Source organism: Taudactylus pleione, unplaced genomic scaffold (genome assembly GCF_031769625.1).
Source record: "Taudactylus pleione unplaced genomic scaffold, aTauple2 ptg000043l, whole genome shotgun sequence".
NCBI lineage: Eukaryota > Metazoa > Chordata > Amphibia > Anura > Myobatrachidae > Taudactylus > Taudactylus pleione.
Window position 1 is genome coordinate 15,901,404 of NW_028284445.1, and position 18,900 is coordinate 15,920,303.

At 43.9% G+C, this 18,900-nt stretch overlaps 1 protein-coding gene across 1 annotated transcript; it reads right to left on the bottom strand.

Annotated features, from left to right (window-relative positions):
- Positions 1-898: 898 nt before the first annotated feature.
- POLR1D (RNA polymerase I and III subunit D) lies at positions 899-15,190 on the bottom strand. Its single transcript, XM_088460163.1, has 3 exons — positions 15,032-15,190; positions 5,345-5,419; positions 899-2,107 (listed from the first exon to the last, which is right to left on the bottom strand). The coding sequence occupies exons 1-3, from the start codon at positions 15,055-15,057 to the stop codon at positions 1,840-1,842; spliced, it is 369 nt and encodes a 122-aa protein (XP_088316289.1). The 5' UTR covers positions 15,058-15,190; the 3' UTR covers positions 899-1,839.
- Positions 15,191-18,900: the final 3,710 nt, after the last annotated feature.

An 18,900-nucleotide genomic window follows, 5' to 3' on the forward strand; every position in this document is an offset into this window, starting at 1 on the left:
TCGCGGGCCCGCTGCGCTCGCCACACTTTGGCATTGGTGGCTTGCTACAAGGTTATATTCCCCCTCTATGCCCACTTGGATGGCAGGGAATGACGCTGGACACTGGGAATGACACTGGACACTGGCTGATGATGTCAGGGTCCTCTCCGTGAAGGGAATTTAGACATTACCATGATGGATAATAATAATGAGTGTAGGACACTTGGGTTCTCTCTGCAATGAGTCCGTAAAGTACACAAGTATCCATTTTATCTGACAAAGATTTAGTCATGCAGCGGTATCCAAGCTATTGTATTGTCCTGCCGTCATATCTCAGTGTAGTTACTGGTTCCCAGTGAAATGACAGGCAGCATTTGTGTTCATATTAAGTCAGCCCACAAGGTCAGCTATCTGCAACGTGTAAAAGGTGACGTGTGAACTTTAATGATCAGATTATAAATTGCAGAAATATATTTCTACATATTTATAGCATTTGACAAATCTGATGTTACGGTATAAATTTTAAAAACAAAGTGTGGTAATATATTTACATACTGTATATTCTTACATATAGCAATCTTATATATGTGTACATGCCTACCCCACTGCTGTGCCATCTGCCAAATGCAAGCAGGTTTAAATTCCACTACAGGAATCATTTTTCACACTGATGTATGAAGGGTGTTAGGGGCAAACTAAAATGGTGGCAACATATTTTACCAACCGAGAGAGAAAGTCTATATTGGCGTTAGTGCCGACTACACCAAGCTGGAGAAGATCAAAAATATGAGCAGATGGGGGTGGGTTATATTTACGGATTTTACAGCTGCTATTTAAAAGTAAACTGTGACACAGATGTTATAGTCATAATGTTGTCCGTTCATCATTGTGCTAAATAACAGTGACTGAGAAACACAAATCGCTTTTCACAAAAGTTTTAATTACCGTATGCCAGTAGGAAAGTACATACAGGGAAAAATCACGGCGAGGAGCTATTTAACTTAGAACTCCGTCAAGTAAAATTGTTCTAAAAGAAAAAACGGGGAGTAGTAAGAGGTGCTCTCAGAGGGGCTCATGTACTAAGCTCTGGAATTGTGATAAATCGTAAAGTGATAAACTACCTGCCACTCAGCTCCCAACTGTCATTTTTCAAACACAACCTGTAACATAACAGCTAGGAGCTGAGTGGCTGGTAGTTTATCACTTTCCAGAGCTTCCCCTAGAGAGAGAATTTAAACCATTCCACTGACATTACATGGAAGATATAATACTATAGAACAGCGACTAAAGGCCCCCATACATCAGCAATTGATTGCAGCAATCGTGCAATTCTGCAATCGACTGAAAAAGGGAAAGATTTTTTTACACAATCGATTGCAAATTGCATGATTGCTACAATCAATTGCTGATGTATGGGGGCCTTAAAGCCTTGGACCCCACCCATATAGCTTTTATATGCATGACCATGATAATTTTCCATGAAAAAACAAGCCCCTCACTCTAAGGGAATTATACTATATACACTACAAGCCTCATACGCTAAGTGTTTTGTATAAATAGCAATATCATCTTCCCCAGGTTCATTGGAGTAGAATCCTTTTTGCCAAGGTCATGCCTGTACGTTGTATTCTGGGCCCCTCTATAACCCATAGCCTTGGGTTACTGACCAAAGAGCCATTGTATTATAATAATAATAATCATCCATCGCTGTGTACAAACAATGATAGCGGTGGAATGGTTTAAAAACATGTAGCAGTCATCGCCAGGTTTAGGGGTCAGAGGTGTCTGATCACCAAAACCCTGTGTATTGCAAATAAATAGTTAACAGTATAAGCCGTATTGCTTGAAGTCTCTCCTTGGCTATCTTTTCTCGCGGCTGCTGTTGGATCGAGTCTGTCTTGTGCTCTTGCTTGAAGATGGGGATTTCTTCTCATCCCTTCTGGAGTCATCGCTCCTCTTATAGGGATGTGAACTGTGTTTCCTCGAATAAGTCCTTTCCCTACTGTGATCCTCGGTATCCTTTTCGTCATGCGTTCTCCTGCTGCGTTTCTCAGGGTCAGGGGGCAGGGTGTTTTTAATGGTATTGATCAGAAATCTCTTGTTAGTGCTGGCGACTGGACACTTCATCCTGCAAGAAAGATTCACGCAACAGAATGTAAAAAAACAAACAAAAATGTTTGGCTGCAGGGCACCCACATTTTACAGATTATGCAGTGTTGGGCTTGCCTAGTGCGCCACCTAGTGTCTGTTCTGAGAATAATGCTCAGTGACACGTTCTGCAGTGGGTTAAATTCAAGCTCAAATAAACCTTAATTCTATCATTTATTGCAGAAAGATTTGTTTTAATGGATCATGGATAGAGGCAGGTATGTCTGCTCTATAATTGAGTTATACTTGATACTGATTCTTTAGTGTGTAAGGGCTCGGCTCGCACTAGACTTTTGCCCGATATTTATAAGCGATGCGATGTACTGACTACGTGCCTGACAATTTTGAATAAGCTCTATTAACTTTTATAAAGGCATATTGGACAACTTGAAAATTACTTAGATGGAAAGAAAATATACTAGAATCAAAGTGAAATAAGACCAGCAAAAGGTATACACATGAATTATTCTGCAAATAAGAATCCACAACTCTGTGTGGTGGCCGTATATAAATTGAATGATGTAATATATTGAACACTTAACTGACACTTTGTTTCCCCCCAAAAAAGTCAGAAATAGTCATATTTTAATTTAAGTGTAAAATGTAGGTTTGAAACATATTAATAAATGTTATTTAAAAACATATACTCAAGGGTTGTCCATAGACTTCTATTGTAAAATCACTTTCCACCCTCCCATCCCAGTGGAAATGACCCCCTCCCCCCCTCCTGCATGATAAGAGATCCCCAGCAGTATCCCCCCCGCACCAACCCCTAATGGTAATAGATCCCAGTTGAAGAGCCGCCACCACCAGTGTCAATGGGTTCCCACTGTATTAGTACTACTCTACTGTTGAGGGGGGTTTAGCGTTAGGGTTAGGCACTAAGGGGGGGGGGTTATAATGCGGGGAGGGAAAGGTTATGTTTAGGTACTGGGGCGGGGGGGAGAAGCCCACCCATCTGACATGACAAGCAGAACTCGCTATTGAAGCCTTGATCAAATGAAGACTGTCAAAGGGAACTGTTGCAGCAGGGAGACACTTATGTAGGGGGATGGGAATGTAGTGAGTGTGGCACCTGACCAGACAGGTGTAACTGTACTGTATAATGTGAAGGCACAGCTGGCATGGATGATACTGCTTTCCTCATTTGTCTGTATAGCCCACTGATGTGTGTATCATAGCTGCTGTGAGCACAGACCGGCTCACACTGGCTTCAGTAAAGTGACATATTTACAAATGTACTGCTTGTATGCTTCATTAGGATACCTGTCTATGCTCCGTCCTGCTCAGTTAATTTAATATGGTTTATTGTACAGTGGAGGAAGCTATGCTGGGGGCAAGACGAAAGCTCCTGAGAATGTAGACTCAATCAATCCCCTAGGAAGCAGCACCTGAATATATGTCAGGCAATTCATCAGTGATGTCACTAGTTCTCAGGAAATTGATAGACTGCAGATATTAATAATAAGTTCACCCTCTGCCAGAGTGAAAGGTCCAGCACCTTTCCCCTTACCTAGATAGATGTGGCATCTTCTCAGCGAACCTGCTTTTTCTGTTTCGATAATACCATTTAAGAAACAGAGGGCCTGATTCAGAGCCGCTCGTAAGCGGCCGCTCGCTCCGAGCAATTTTCGCACATCTGCGCATGCGTATGGGTCGTAATGCGCATGCACCAACCAGTCATTGCGGTCAGAAATCGTGTGTTCGCAAATTAGCGAGTGCCTGCTAATTTGAGTGACAGGATAAGGCGTTTGTGGGTGGTAACAGGGGAAGGTGCTTGAAAATGGGGAGTGGAGATCCGCACGCAGGCGTGCCAAACGGTCAAAACGGGCGTTTTAAGGGTGTGCATAATTAACAAAGCAGCGTCATCGACCATGTCACTTGGTTGTCTCTTAGCCAGAACTGTTCGCATGATTGCGGTAGGAAAATCCAACCACAAGCACTGCGAGCAGTTCAGACGCCTTTCGATGTACTCGATTAATCTAATAAATAGCGGAGATGACGTTTGATGCGAACGGCCAGGGGGCGTTTTTACAAAATAGCAAGCGCATATTTTGTTCGCTCGCTCAGACATAGAGGCGTCAACAGACCGCAAAGAGCGAGCGCTCTATTTAAATATCCGGCCCCTTTTTCTGAACGAGCGCAAATAGCGTCCGGCTCTGAATGAGGTCCAGAGTGTCCCCCATAAGGGACCCAGATGTGCAGGATCGCATGCTGTATGACCACATCATTCCGCCACTTGCCTCCCCCAACAACGAATGTCCCAGCACAGTGATTAAGGGGGGGGGGGGGTCTTCCAAATGATGGGACAAAAATGGAATTTGCCCATATTTACTCCCAGTTCATGAGAAGAGACAAGATTACATTTGCAGTAAGGAGATTGGTAGGTAATAGATATGCAGTTATAATTAAGCATCTTGGTGCAACTGCTAGAAATATAGAATCAGAGTCTACATCATTTGATGGTTTCTCTACAGCTCTACTCCTGTAATGTAGCCATGGTACTCTGGTCCAGAGAACTGCAACCCAATTTCCCTCTTTTTCGTTTCATGCTCTTAGACCTGACAAACAGGCAGATGGAACCTTGAAACAGTGGTAATTTTATATAATATTTGCTTTTTATTAATATGGAGTGCCGTTTTTTTCTTGGACTTGTACACTACATAAGTACTGAGCACCTGGGGCAGCTGTCTTCTGTAGTGTAGTTCCTCTTTCTTGCCTGGGGTGGCGCTCTCTGCTCTAGTGCATCTAGCACACGCTGGTCTGTATATCAGAAGTTTGTTGCATCAGCTCAGTGTGCTAGAAGTACCAGAGCAGAGAGTGACACCCCAGGCAGGAAAGAGGAACTGCACGGTTGTGACAGGTGCAGGGTGCTAGAATGAACCACTATTCTGAGACTGTGAGTGCCAGCATATTTGTTATATTACATTATATATAACTATCCTGGCCTTGGGTGTCCTGTTAATAAACCCATGATAATTTTTGGGAAGGGGCAATGTTCTGCATAAGCCGTTTAGCTCCCAGAGGCAGAGTACAGTTAGGTTTATGTTTTTGTAGTATCCGTTTTGCAAAGATTGGGATATGCTTTCCCTTTGCAACACCTACCTAGAATACATTGAAAATAAATAAAACAAAATAATTGGACTTTTCCATTGAGATGTAAATTTTAGATTATAAAGGTCAAATATAATTATAATGAAAAAGAAGGAATATATACCAGCCCATTGGTCCCATAGTCTCCGCACGGTCTTTTCCTCGTTTTGCTTCTTTGAGAAGTTCTTCTACTGCTTTTCTATATGAAAAAAAAAAAGTCACATTCCAATTACAGAGAGAAACAGAAGAGGCAAAGTAGCAGTTTCTGATGGACACAAGCTGTGAGAACAATCTGTAGAAAGTTACTCAGAAGTTGATGCAACTTTGAAGAGAGATGATGGCAGCTATCATTCTGTCAGTTTTATCAGTGCACACTGCTGTTCAATCAAATCCCAGCGCTGTAAAGAAGATTGTGTTTCCCAGCTGTCCTGGTTGGGAGTTTTAGCTCATCATAATGTGGACATACAGAATGGAATAGATAAGAAAAGCTAGACAGAATGATTGCTTATCCCATGCTCCCCAAGGTCATGGACCACTATATCTAAAATACAAATTTGACTTGTTTAATAACATCCACAGATATGTAAACATTGCAATAACTTTCGAGAACTTGAGAGGTCTGAGTGTTACATACTAGCAGTGCATTTAAGTGCAAACTTGCAATAACCCATAACAACCAATAAAAAAAAGAAAAATTTCTAATGGTCTGGAGCAATTTAGATAATGAAAGCAAATGTTGAATTGGTTGGGCCATACTTGCCTACTCTCCCAGATCACCTGGGAGGCTCCAGAAAATTGTGTAGAATTTCCAGATGCCCGGAAGAGTGGGCAAGTCACCCACCATGTGCCTGTCTGGGAGGCAGATGACGCAATTCATCTTGAATCAGGTCATCCCAGCACCACCCGTTTCACAATGCCGGTAATCACAGCTTTGTAGAGCACGCCCCACCCCCCAGTGCGCAGCCCAAATGTCGGCAAGTATGGGTTGCCGACTTTAATAGAAATTTGCATCTAAAGTCAGTAACCATTACTGTATTTTCATTTGATATGTAGTCAAAGGCACGCTATTGTTTTTTCTGTGTCTATCAAACGGTGACCGCAGCTTAAATGGTGAGAGAAACTTATATGGAACTCAAACTAGTGATAACTATTTTCGAGGTCCTGAGGTTCTTTAGGGCAGGAGCTTTCAAATCCAGTCCTCTAGTAGGTCCAACAGGTCATGTCTTCAGGATTTCTCTAATAATCCACAGGTAAATTAATCGATTTTGCTGGGTCAAATACTATTCCATCTATTTACACCAACAGAAAGCCTCAAAACATGACTTGTTGGGGGTACGAGAGGACTGGAGAGGAAGTAAATTTTACTATGGACACCAAGCTTCCTGTTTAGTGCTATAGAAAGGCTTTTGGAATGGACAGCTATTTAAAGAACCCATTAAGCCTAACACAGAATTTGCCTTACATATCCGAGCTTTTAATAAAAGATTATGTGTTATGTTATGAATAATGTTCCATGTCATAACACAACTTGAAATATTTCAGAATATATTCTTCTGCCATTTTCTCTAAAGCTTCCTAAAGTAGCTGGGAGCAATGTCCTTCAATGAGATGGCTGGAAGTCTGCTTCTGTAGAAAAGATCTCCTTCCACAATCACTGCTTGTAGACTTCAGGCCTCACCTTCTATACACCCTGCAGCACCAGGCCTGCTTACCAAAAGTAACTCACCGGGCACTGCCATTCCACTATTGTTAATACATTAGCATCGCTGGTATGCTATACCACTTTTCAAGAGAACACTAACATTTTAATTATTTTAAATTTGGTCATCACATGAATACACAGTAATGTTGTTCATGTTATTAGAAGGGCATTCCATACTGGATCAATTTGCTTTTTAAGTTTAATGTTTGTTTAAAAAGACTAATTGCGTAGCAGTTTTATTTTAATGGTTATTGTCCATAAATGATCAACAAGTCAAGCCCAAGACAATCTGCTCTTCTTACCACATTGGGCACGATTCTATTCTATGCGATGTGAATAGCACCGGGAATCAGCTCCCGGCGCTATTCAATTCTGCGCGAAGTTAGGTCGGGGAAGGCTCGTTCTTGCGCCTTAAACAGGGTGTTTAGGTGCGAGAGCGGGCATTCTCCGACTAAACTTCCCCGCGCGATGCTGTTTTCCCAGTGCTAAGGGCAGAAAACAGCATTGCGCCTGGACTTGTGTCGGATTTCTACTCGCATCCCCGGAGGGGTGCAAGAAGAAATCCTTAGTCGAGCTTAGCAGCGCGGTGTATTGAATAGCTCCGGGAGCTCACTCCTGGCGCTATTCACAACGCGTAGAATAGAATCGTGCCCATTGACCATCCAGCATTGCAGCAACAAACGAAAATGAGACATTTCCTCTCAAAAGATCAAGAGCACTAACAAACCATTGCAACCTAAAACAGCAGAACATGTGCAACATAACACATGGGCTATAAAATATCATTATTCAGATGGGGGTAGAATTCCTATCTGGTGCGTACCAGCAATGCACGCCAACGTCAGTCGCGTCACCTGCACCTAGCCAAGTGGTAGGTGTAACGGCTGATTATCGTGATGCCGGCTGCTCGCGCTGACATTGCACTGGGGTTGGGGCAGAGTGCTGCACAGATGCGTACAAGTCAGAAAAAAGGGCATATAGTCTCATAGGCATAACTTTTGCAGTCCAGGTTTTAAGGATATCCATGCTTGAGTCCAGATGGTTAAATCAAATTGACTGATGTACTAATTAAGTCACCGATGCTCGGCCATGGAGATCCTTAAAACGTGGACTGTAATGCCGGAGTTTGGAAAACTGTTTGTGAAACAGAAAAATGACAGCTAGAACCCTACTAGCTGAATTATGCAGAACCACATATTTCAAGCAGACACCTCTGTTTAGGCTTCTCAGAACCTGAGAAGTGTTTTATATGCAGATATGTCCTACCTGGGCTATCCTCAGTGCATTATGAGTCACGTTATGTTGCGATACGGCTAGTGTCTTTTTCACCGCAGATGCATCTTATTCCTAATGCGATGCGAATAAGATGCACACGCAGACTACACTGATTAATATGATATGTGGCATGTGTTCTGTGTGCGGCAGAGTCTGTAAAATCACCACAACGGAACATGGCGTGGGAATCAGCCGCTGACACTGATGTAGCATTTCATATGCAAATACAGCAAAAATATATACCTGCCACATATCATACTAATCAGCAAAGTCTGCTGGTGCATCTTATTAGCATTGCAAATAAGACGCATTTGCGGCGAAAAAGACATACGAAAAGATGCTCTGCATTAGTAAACTCGCACGGGACTAGGCGCCACTAGAAGGACTGTGTAACGTGACTAACAGCAATGACGGAGGACACGTCTGTATGAATGACCTACATGCTCTAGAGCTAGACCTCTACCTGTAGTGTGAATGGTTCCTACACTGTAATGGCAGCTTTACCAATATTCTGCCTATTTAGTAGGGACTTGTGAAATGATGGAGTTCTTGATTGAGAGGTGCATGCAACGCCCATCGCTGCTGCGAACCCATACGCAGCGGGCTTGCAAAAATATGCTAATGACTGATGGCCACTGTCAGTGTCTCACATCTGCTGCTTCCATATAAAAAAGGAAACATCAGTCACACATCGCACCTCCGAGTAACCCCCATGCTGTCTCAGATTATCCATCTCACATAAGATGTCGAAAACCGTCCCAACACGTCTGCATTTTTGTAGCCTTCCTCCCGTGACCTCCCCCAAACGCTGACTACCTGTCACTCACTTTGCGAATAAATCCACACTGCATCCACCGTCTCAAACCCATCGCTGTGCGCATACAGTGTGTGCCTTTGGAGCATATGCAGTAGCCAAAAATCGCTCTACTGTGTGCCCACTCTGCGCACCAGGCCCTGCACGCCCATTCCGCACACCAGGCTTCTTTTTGGAATAATTTGTTTTTTTCACATAATTAGAGAATGGCCTTTTCCTTCGCATACATTTTATATACAATAAAAATATATACACAAAAAAGGGAAAACCCAAAATCAACAGTAAAGGTGCGTCTCTCCTATCTGATTTTACCAGGCGATTGAACGATAACGACGTCATTATTGTTCAATCGTTTGAAAATCGGGCACAAATCTGGCAGTTTAATGTCAAAAACAACCAGCGATGCGTGCGCCCCCTGGTCGTGTTTGCCATCCATCATCGCCCGAACATGCTGGTCAACCTGACTACGCCATCAGGTTGCCCATTTTCGGGGATGATTGATGTGCCTACACTGAACGACTGAACGTTCAGTGTAGGCACATCACAGACTGTGAATCGACTGCATGATTACAATGTCGTAATCGTGCACTCGTTTCAAAGACGCTGAGTGGATACGCACCTTTAAATAGACAAAAAGATTGGAACAGTCTAAAGGTGCGTATCGTAGTAGGGTGAAATCCACGCTATTTTGACAGGGAGTGATATAAAAATTGTATTATAAATCCTTAGGGCTGCCACAGATCAGAGTGACCCCTTCCAAGGTCACCAGAATAAGTAATTGAAATGTGGATATGATCTTATAGGGCACACCTAATGGAACTCTATATGTTAAAATCTAGGACCAATGCTGTCAACAGATGTTCTATCGTATACTAATATGTGTGTGTGTGTATATATATATATATATATATATATATATATATATTAGGGATGTGCAGGCTCGGATAGGTTCGAGTTTGCACGTGGAGTTCGGATTTTTCCCTCCAAAAAAACGGAACTCAGAACGAGGCAAAACGTCATCTTACATGGACGAACATCATCATTCCTGGACAAAAGACCAGGAATGATGATGTTCGTCCATGTAAGATGACGTTTTGCCTCGTTCTGAGTTCCGTTTTTTTGGAGGGAAAAATCCGAACTCCACGTGCAAACTCGAACCTATCCGAGCCTGCACATCCCTAATATATATGGATATAATGTATACAAATGAAAATAGCATTTATTAAAACATGATGTAGCGATTCAATCCAAATAAAATATAACTTATAGCAATGAGTATATACAATGTGCATCAAGATAAATGGCAGCACAAATTGATACCATAAAATAACAATTAATCCATAAAGTCACACAGTGTCTATAGTTTACGACCAGCGTATTTCAAAATCACTGCTTAACAGATGGTTAGGAGACCTGTAGTTCCTAAGCAGTCTTCTCAAGGTTATCTTTGTAAAAAACTGGAAAATAACATCCGGCACTATTTGTCAAGTATTAGGTCCACTTTTTTCTTCCCTGGTCAATATTCCAAATGCCGTCTGTATTTATTATATATGACCTGGAACAGGTCCAGGCAAAAATGCTGTATTTTAATCGCCGGACAGTCAGATAGTAACGCTGGGTTCCTTATTCTGATGTCCTAATTAAGGTATTGTATATGCATAGGAATGCAAGGTGAGATTGGTGTGGTTAGGGTGCGCGCACCTCCTACCTTTGGCTTGTCAGCTTCGCTTGCAAGTGGTGAGTTCCAGCTTGGCGTGTTCCCTGCCTTGCGTGAACTCGTTGACCTGAGGGGTCCGTGTCTTCCGCCTCCCTCCGTGTGTGGTACCAATCAGGCACCGGCGATGCGGGCAGCAGGTGTGGGTCCCCCCTGGTAGAGCTCTTACCACGGGTCCAGGTCACCTGTTGCGATGTAGGCTGGCGCTGTCAGAGCGTGTGAATCTGTAGTTAGTGCATGCGTCCTATGCGTTTCTCCCAGGTGGGCTTCGTCAGGGACAGTGATTCAGGCGGAAGACACGGACACCTCAGATTAACGAGTTCACGCAAGGCAGGGAACATGCCAAGCTGGAACTCACCACCTGCAAGCGAAGCTGACAAGCCAAAGGTAGGAGGTGCGCGCACCCTAACCACACCAATCTCACCTTGCATTCCTATGCATATACAATACCTTAATTAGGACATCAGAATAAGGAACCCAGCGTTACTATCTAACTGTCCGGTGATTAAAATACTGCATTTTTGCCTGGACTTGTTCCAGGTCATATATAATAAATACAGACGGCATTTGGAATATTGACCAGGGAAGAAAAAAGTGGACCTAATACTTGACAAATAGTGCCGGATGTTATTTTCCAGTTTTTTACAAAGATAACCTTGAGAAGACTGCTTAGGAACTACAGGTCTCCTAACCATCTGTTAAGCAGTGATTTTGAAATACGCTGGTCTTAAACTATAGACACTGTGTGACTTTATGGATTAATTGTTATTTTATGGTATCAATTTGTGCTGCCATTTATCTTGATGCACATTGTATATACTCATTGCTATAAGTTATATTTTATTTGGATTGAATTGCTACATCATGTTTTAATAAACGCTATTTTCATTTGTACACATTCTATCCATCTACATACATACATATATATATATATATATATATACGCATATTAGTATACGATAGAACATCTGTTGACAGCATTGGTCCTAGTTTTTAACATATACAGTTCCATTAGGTGCGCCCTATAAGATCATTACCACATATCAATTACTTAAAGGTGCGTATCCACTAGCAGATAGTGGAACAACAGTATGATTACAACATTGTAATCGTACAGTCGTTCCTCTTCCCCTGTAGTGTCTACACTGAACGATATGTCGTTCAGTATAGGCACCCTCCCTCATCCTTGAACATGGACAATCTGTCGTTACCGGCAGATTGACCAGCATATACAGGCAACATATTCATGCAGGATTAATCAGCGATTGAACGATAACAATATCGTTAAATCGCTCATTTTAATCGACAAGTGGATACGCGGCTTAAGACATGAATGTCTATATGGTCTTCTGGCTGTAATATTCAGGAAGAAGAACATAAGAGCTGGTGTGGGGAACATGAGGGTAACTGCCCTCTGGGACCAAACTGCTTTACAAAAACTGGGTCACTACTGAAAGAAAGTAAGACTTTGCATTCAGAAATTAGGAAGATGCCTGGCACAGCTGCACCCACTCTTGATATTAAGAGCTTTCAGTAAAGCAGCGATAAAACTGCTAGCACACAAATAGTAACTTCTTTAATGTGCTCTATACTAAACAGCTATTATGACTACACATTGCCCCTTCATTTATACTCCACTGATCCCCCCATGAAAGTAAAAACCTTATTCTTATGTTTATCATATGCAAGGAATGCTAGACACAGCAGGACCTGACAGTCCACTGAAGGCAAAGGCTATTCCTAATCTTTGATCAAACTTTGGCCACTAGGCTGGATCACTACAACCACCACTGGTTCCACCACTTCCAGATAGGATGGAGCCAGAAGAAACAATGGAGGAGGCAGGTTAGAGACTCTGAGCTGTATCTAGGTCATTCACACATACAGCTGGATTAGGATTCTCAGAACATGAAACGTAATACATGCACTTTAAGACCTGAATATGTAAAGGGTCTAGGGCAGGGGTGGGGAACCTTTTTTCTGCCGAGGGCCATTTTGATATATATACATTATTTGTGGACCTGGTTTAGGCCCTGCCCTCTCCGTGTGACATTACATGGGGGTGGGGCCACAATTGCCGGTGATTACAGCAAAGCCCGGAACTTCCTGAGGATGTTCCGGGGAGCTGTAAAGGCAGTGGTGTGACCGTCTGAAGCATCCTAAGGATGCTCCAGGTGGCACTGCTGCATACATTCTGGCTGCAGTGTGCCATTCTAGGCACCCTGCTAGCCAAATGAGGCTAGTAGGAAAAGCTCTAAGGGCCAGACCAAATGATACCGAGGGACTTATAAGGCCCCCGGGCAGGAAGCTCCCCATCCCTGGTCTAGGGTATCATGGTCTGCTACAATATTCTAACCAGCACTTGCTTGATGTTCCTTTTGAGCATGGAGGTACCCTATGGAGAATTTTAGTGGACTACTTGTTACTAGGAATTACAAAGAATTATGAACATGCAATTGGAAAGGTGTGTGCAATGACTGATGTAACTACTTGCACCCGTGATCTTGTTGTGTCCGCTGAGATCAACACCATGTGGTCATTTATATAACGCTGAACAGTAATACACCCGTGCAGTAACCCACAGAAACCAATCGGATGTTAGCTTTCATTTTCTAAACACACATCACAGGTGTAGTCTATTTGGCTCAGCCGGTCTACAAATAAATCAAGAAGACATTGGGACTAACTTTATCATGTGCGTCACTCTCGTGGGTTGAAATGCTTTTGTTGCATTGGGCAAAATACGCTTACCTGTAAAATGAGCTCAGAGCTGATCAGTTACATTTTTTTTAATTACTCTATGCTCCAGAACCTGCATGCAGCTGGCACAGGTGCTGGAGAGGAGCCATAACCCGCATGCAGCTGGCCATAGTGCTGGAGAGGAGCCATAATCAGCATGGAACAGGGCTAAACATCTAGGGGGTCATTCAGACCCGGTCGTTAGCGCCGATGCGCTCGGACCGGGTCGATGGCCCCCCACAGAGCATGCGCACAACGGCGCCGGCGCGGTCTCGATCCAAAGGGGGCGAGCTGTCGATGTTGATTGTCAGCTTGCCCCGTTTGGAAGGCGGGCCGGGGGGGTGGCAGCCCAAACAGAGGCGTTCCCATGGGACATCGTGATGTCAGTGGAGAGCTTCCGGCTCAGACAGAGCCAGAAGCTCTCCGGGGTTTACGACAAGGGAGACCCTACCCTAGGGTCTCGTCGTAAGCCCCGATGGTCGCGATGGTCTCTGACCATCACCGGAGCGGTCGTTAGAGCTGTGGGTGTTAACCCACAGCCTAACGACCGCAACAGAGGCGGGCGGTCAGGATTCAAGTGGCCGCCCAGTTTCTGAGCGACCGCTTGCATCCTCCGACTGCCTCTGAATGAGGCCCCTAGTGCTTTAAGTTGGTGCTCAGCTTCAACTAAATTAAAATTTTTAAACAAAAAAACTATGCTGATATTTATATCCAATTAAAACCGGTAGCATATTAGGTCAAAATATACTTGAATTGAATCAAGCCTATGGTAAATAAGGACACTAAACTGGAGCTCAGTTAAAAAGTAAATGTAATTGCCCTTGAGCTGGAGCTTATGAAATGTGACCAGATCAGCAGTCTGGAGCAGTTCCAGAGCTGAATAGGAGTTTGATGTTTAGGCTCAGCAAGTACCCTTGAGCCAGAACTGGCAAACCTGGGGCACTGCCAGCACAAACTGACTCGGGTGCATCATTTAGGAAATTGCTGACAACCCATCAAGTTGTTTTAGACAGTTAGGAAAATGCAATGTGGCTCTCCACCAAGAATGGAACCCCCTTCCCTTTAATACATATTTTACACTCCTCGGTTTTATTTAAATATTGTCATCCTGCAAAAAACTTTTGGTTTAGCTTGTGCACGTATAACCATGCAGGGATGCACTGAACATACACTTTAGCAGAGATTGCCTCGGATTCCCAGCTCCTGCCATATGCAAAAGTTGTGCCCAAACAAATGCTGCCATCTTGGTCTGCACATCCATATGTTTTGGAGAAACAGTTACATTTATATAAATGTAACTGTAAAAAGATCTATTCATACTACTGAGAAACTGATCATGTAGATGCAGGAAGCTATATGCTGGTTACACAGCAAAAAGGCTGCATGCTGCATACATAAAGCCACAGACCTAGAACTGACGAGCAGCATCTTGCTGCTGAGAGTAACAAGACTCCCCCGACTAACCTATATATCCACACACAGGAATAGTTACTGGCGATGGACCCTGGTGCAAAGCCTGAGAGCCATTTATACACAATGAGCAGTATGAATTAGGGAAGGCTCCTACCGCTCCAGCTCGTCCTCCTCCTTCATCCTGCCCTCCTTGCCGAGGAAACAGTAAACCCGGAAAAACAGAGCGGACGCTGCCAGCCAAACGTCACCCGAGCGGTGCCAACCAGCGACTGAGAGTTCCGGCGTCGACGCGCACGAGCCTTGCGTCTGAGTGACGTCGCTGCGCTGCTTTTAGGATGCAGGAATGTTAGTGATGCGATTGTTACATTGTATCAGAGTTTTGGAATGTCAGCGATGGGATTGTTACATTGGGGGAGATGTGTTATCAGTAGATGAGTGCCAAATGCGCTAGATCCAGCGCAATTTGATACTTATGTCGAACGTCAACAGGTCTATTTACTAAGCCTTGGATGGATATAAAGTGAACAGGGATATAGTAACAACCAATCAGGTCCTACCTGCCATGTTACAGGCTGTGTTTGAAAAATGACAGGAGCTGGTTGGCTGGTACTGTATCTCCATTCACTTTATCTCCATCCAAGGCTTAGACCCCTAATTCAGGGGATGCGGTCAAATGTCTATTGCTGGGATTCCGGCAGTCAGAATGCCGGCTTCCCGACCGCCGGAATCCCCAAAGCAAGTACTGTGGCTAGGGAGAAGGTTAGGTTCCAGGGGGGTAGGGGGGTTAGGTGAGGCTTACTTACTTGGGGGCGTCTGCATTCTAACTTGGCCGGGATGCGGGCATCGGGATTCGACCGCCGGGATCCCGAGCGCCAGCATCCCATACCAAACCCTTAAGGCAGTTACCCACAGTATCCATGTACTGATATCGCCACCTTCATACAGTTGTATGGAGAAGATATTACAGCAGCTTGTATTTAAAAAGGTGGTTTATCTTATTTAACCTATTGGCACAAGTACCTGCTGGTATGTGTACTATCAGTAGAAGTGTCTGTGGATGAGATCTTGTGATATTTTTGAGATCTGATGCATTTGGAGGCATGATGTAGCACATGACATCAGAACTAAGCTGACACGTCATGAGACTTGCCAAGATAGTCAGCGACAAGAGCAGGAAGAGCTTTAGCGGCATGATAAATTAATTATTTACCTTGCCCCAGGGTGTATCAGAGTTTTTAGAATGTTGTTGTGATAGGGGAAGACGATGCAGTGTGGGATAATTAATCAATGGTTTGTCCAACTCAGGAAATAGGCTGTATACAATGATTTCTGAGCAATACACACAAATTCCTTTAATTTGTGTTTTTTTAATGGCTGTATTCATTAATTTACAGCATGCCCACCTTTGTAACGTACCGGTCACATCTCACTTATGGGCCTATTCATCAAGGGGAACAGGCCCATCATACATGCAGGAACAGTAGTTTGCACATGTTTTAAGTAACCAATTATTTACCATTAGTGCTCTGATGTAGGCACCGTTCTTTCATCAATGGACAGGCTTTGGTGGTTTTCTGCAGGAGTACTTGGCATTAGCCCGCTGATTCCCAATCCTTTCTATTTGAGGGATAGAGGGCCTGATTCAGACCCGCTCATAAGCGTCCGCACGCTCGCTCTGAGCGATGGTCGCACAACTGAGCATGCATATGGTTCGCAATGCGCGTGCGCAAACCAGTCATTGCGGTCGGAAATCGTGCGCTCGTAAAACACAGAGGGGCTGCTATTTTGAGTGACAGAATGTGGTGTTTGTGGGTGGTAACAGGGGAAGGTGCTTGAAAACGGGGGAGTGGTTGTGCGAACGCAGGCGTGCCCAACGGTCAAAAAGGCGTTTAATGGGAGTGCATAATTAGCAAAGGAGTGTCATCGATCACGTCACTTGGTTGTCTTTTAGCCTGAACTGCTCGCAGTGATTACGGGAAGTAATTCCTACCTCAAGCGCTGCGAGCAGTTCAGATGCCGTTCGATGTTCCCAATTAATCTAATAAAAACAAGAGATGCGAACGGCAAAGGGGCGTCTTGAAAAAATAGCGAGCGCATTTAGTGTTTAGTGGACGCTCGCACAGACATAGAGGCGTCCTCACACCGCAAAGAGCGAGCGCTCAATTTAATATCCGGCCCCTTTTTGAGAACGAGCGGCCGCAAATAGTGTCCGGGTCTGAATCAGGCCCAGAGTGCGAAGAGGTTTCTATTCAGATCCCTCCTCCACCTGCCATCGCTGTGTGCATGTGTGAACTAAGGGCCTGACTCATTAAAGATCGCTATTGCCATTGCAGCTCCGTAATCGCACCCATCTCTACTGCTTAAATATGAATTGCTCCAGTGCATTGGTATACACCGACACAACTTGAGTTGGATATACATTTTTGAAATATGGATTGAGCCCCTTACTATAGTGTATCTAATGCTTTTACAGTAATAGAGTTATTGCTTTACATATTTGTTATCCAGCTGCAATCCCCTTGGTTGCATTAAAGCATAATTCCATCCAACCCCAATAGCTCTCAACTTTCCTTGTTCAGGGACGACAATCCCAATTTCAGGAGGACTACCACCCTTTTCTGAAATTAAATGCTTTTGTTCTGCATCTGCATTTTGTCAATCTTAACAAGTACATATACAGGAGATCAGCATTATGGATACAGTGTTTTCAATAAATAGCAGATCCCATACACTTAATTTATATTATGGCTGAACAGTGTGTACTGTATCTGTGGGTATGCTGCTGCTTGTATCCTCTGTAGGTGTAGCAGCTATTTAATGTTAGTTTTTTCAAATATCCTATGGCATTCAACTGTTGCTGTACTTCAGGGATAGGCAACCTAATAGCGAGTGTATTGGGAACTTAAAAGTGGCTCTGGATTAAATTGAAAGTGACCACGTAAACAGGAGGACCGTATTAACTGTTGGCTGGGCAAACGCAAATGTAGTCAAGATTAGCCAGAATACAAAAAAAAAGCATACACATAATCACAATACAGAGAGCTTCCACTGAACCACTATACAATGCAGAGGTAATTCATGTGAACGTCATACAATTCTGACAGCATCACAATGACTGCCAGGCATATACTGTATAATATACCCCCCTTGACCCTATCCCTTCAGGTCTCCTCCGCTACCTCTCTCCTTGTGCCTTTTCCCATCTTGCCCACCTCCTCAATCTCTCCCTCTCATCTGGCACTGTGCCTTCTGCATTCAAACATGCCCTTGTCTCCCCCATTCTTAAAAAACCTACCCTTGATCCTAACACTCTCCCCAACTACCGACCCCTCTCTCCTCCCTTTTGCCTCCAAACTCCTTGAGAGTATTGTTTATAACCGCCTTACCGCTTTCTTTCCTCCCACTCCCTCCTTGACCCTTTTCAGTCTGGCTTCCATTCTCTCCACTACATTGAAACTGCCCTCACGAAAGTCAGCAATGACCTCCTTGCTGCCAAATCCAAGAGCCACTACTCTCTGCTCATGCTCCTTGATCTCCCTGCTGCTTTCGACACTGTGGACCCCCCTCTCCTTATGCAAATCCTTCACTCCCTTGGTCTACGTGACACTGCCCTCTCCTGGCTGTCCTCCTACCTCTCTGACCGATCCTTCTTTGTCTCCTCTCATGACTCCTCTTCCCCCCCACAGTCTCTTACAGTAGGTGTTTCCCACGGTTATGTTTTGGACCTCTCCTATTCTCTCTCTATACATCCTCTCTAGGTGAACTCATACACTCTTTTGACCTCCATTATAATCTTTATACTGATGACACTCAGATCTCCCCCTCTCTCCTCACTCATATCTCCAACTTCTCTCTGATATCTTCCTGGATGTCCCAGCAATTTCTTAAACTTATTATGTCTAAGACTGAGCTGATCATCTTCCCACCCTCCCACATAACCTCACTTCCCACTATTTCTTTACCAATTGATGGCGCAACTATCTCCTCTAGCCCCAAAGTGCGCTGTTTTGGCGTTATCCTGGA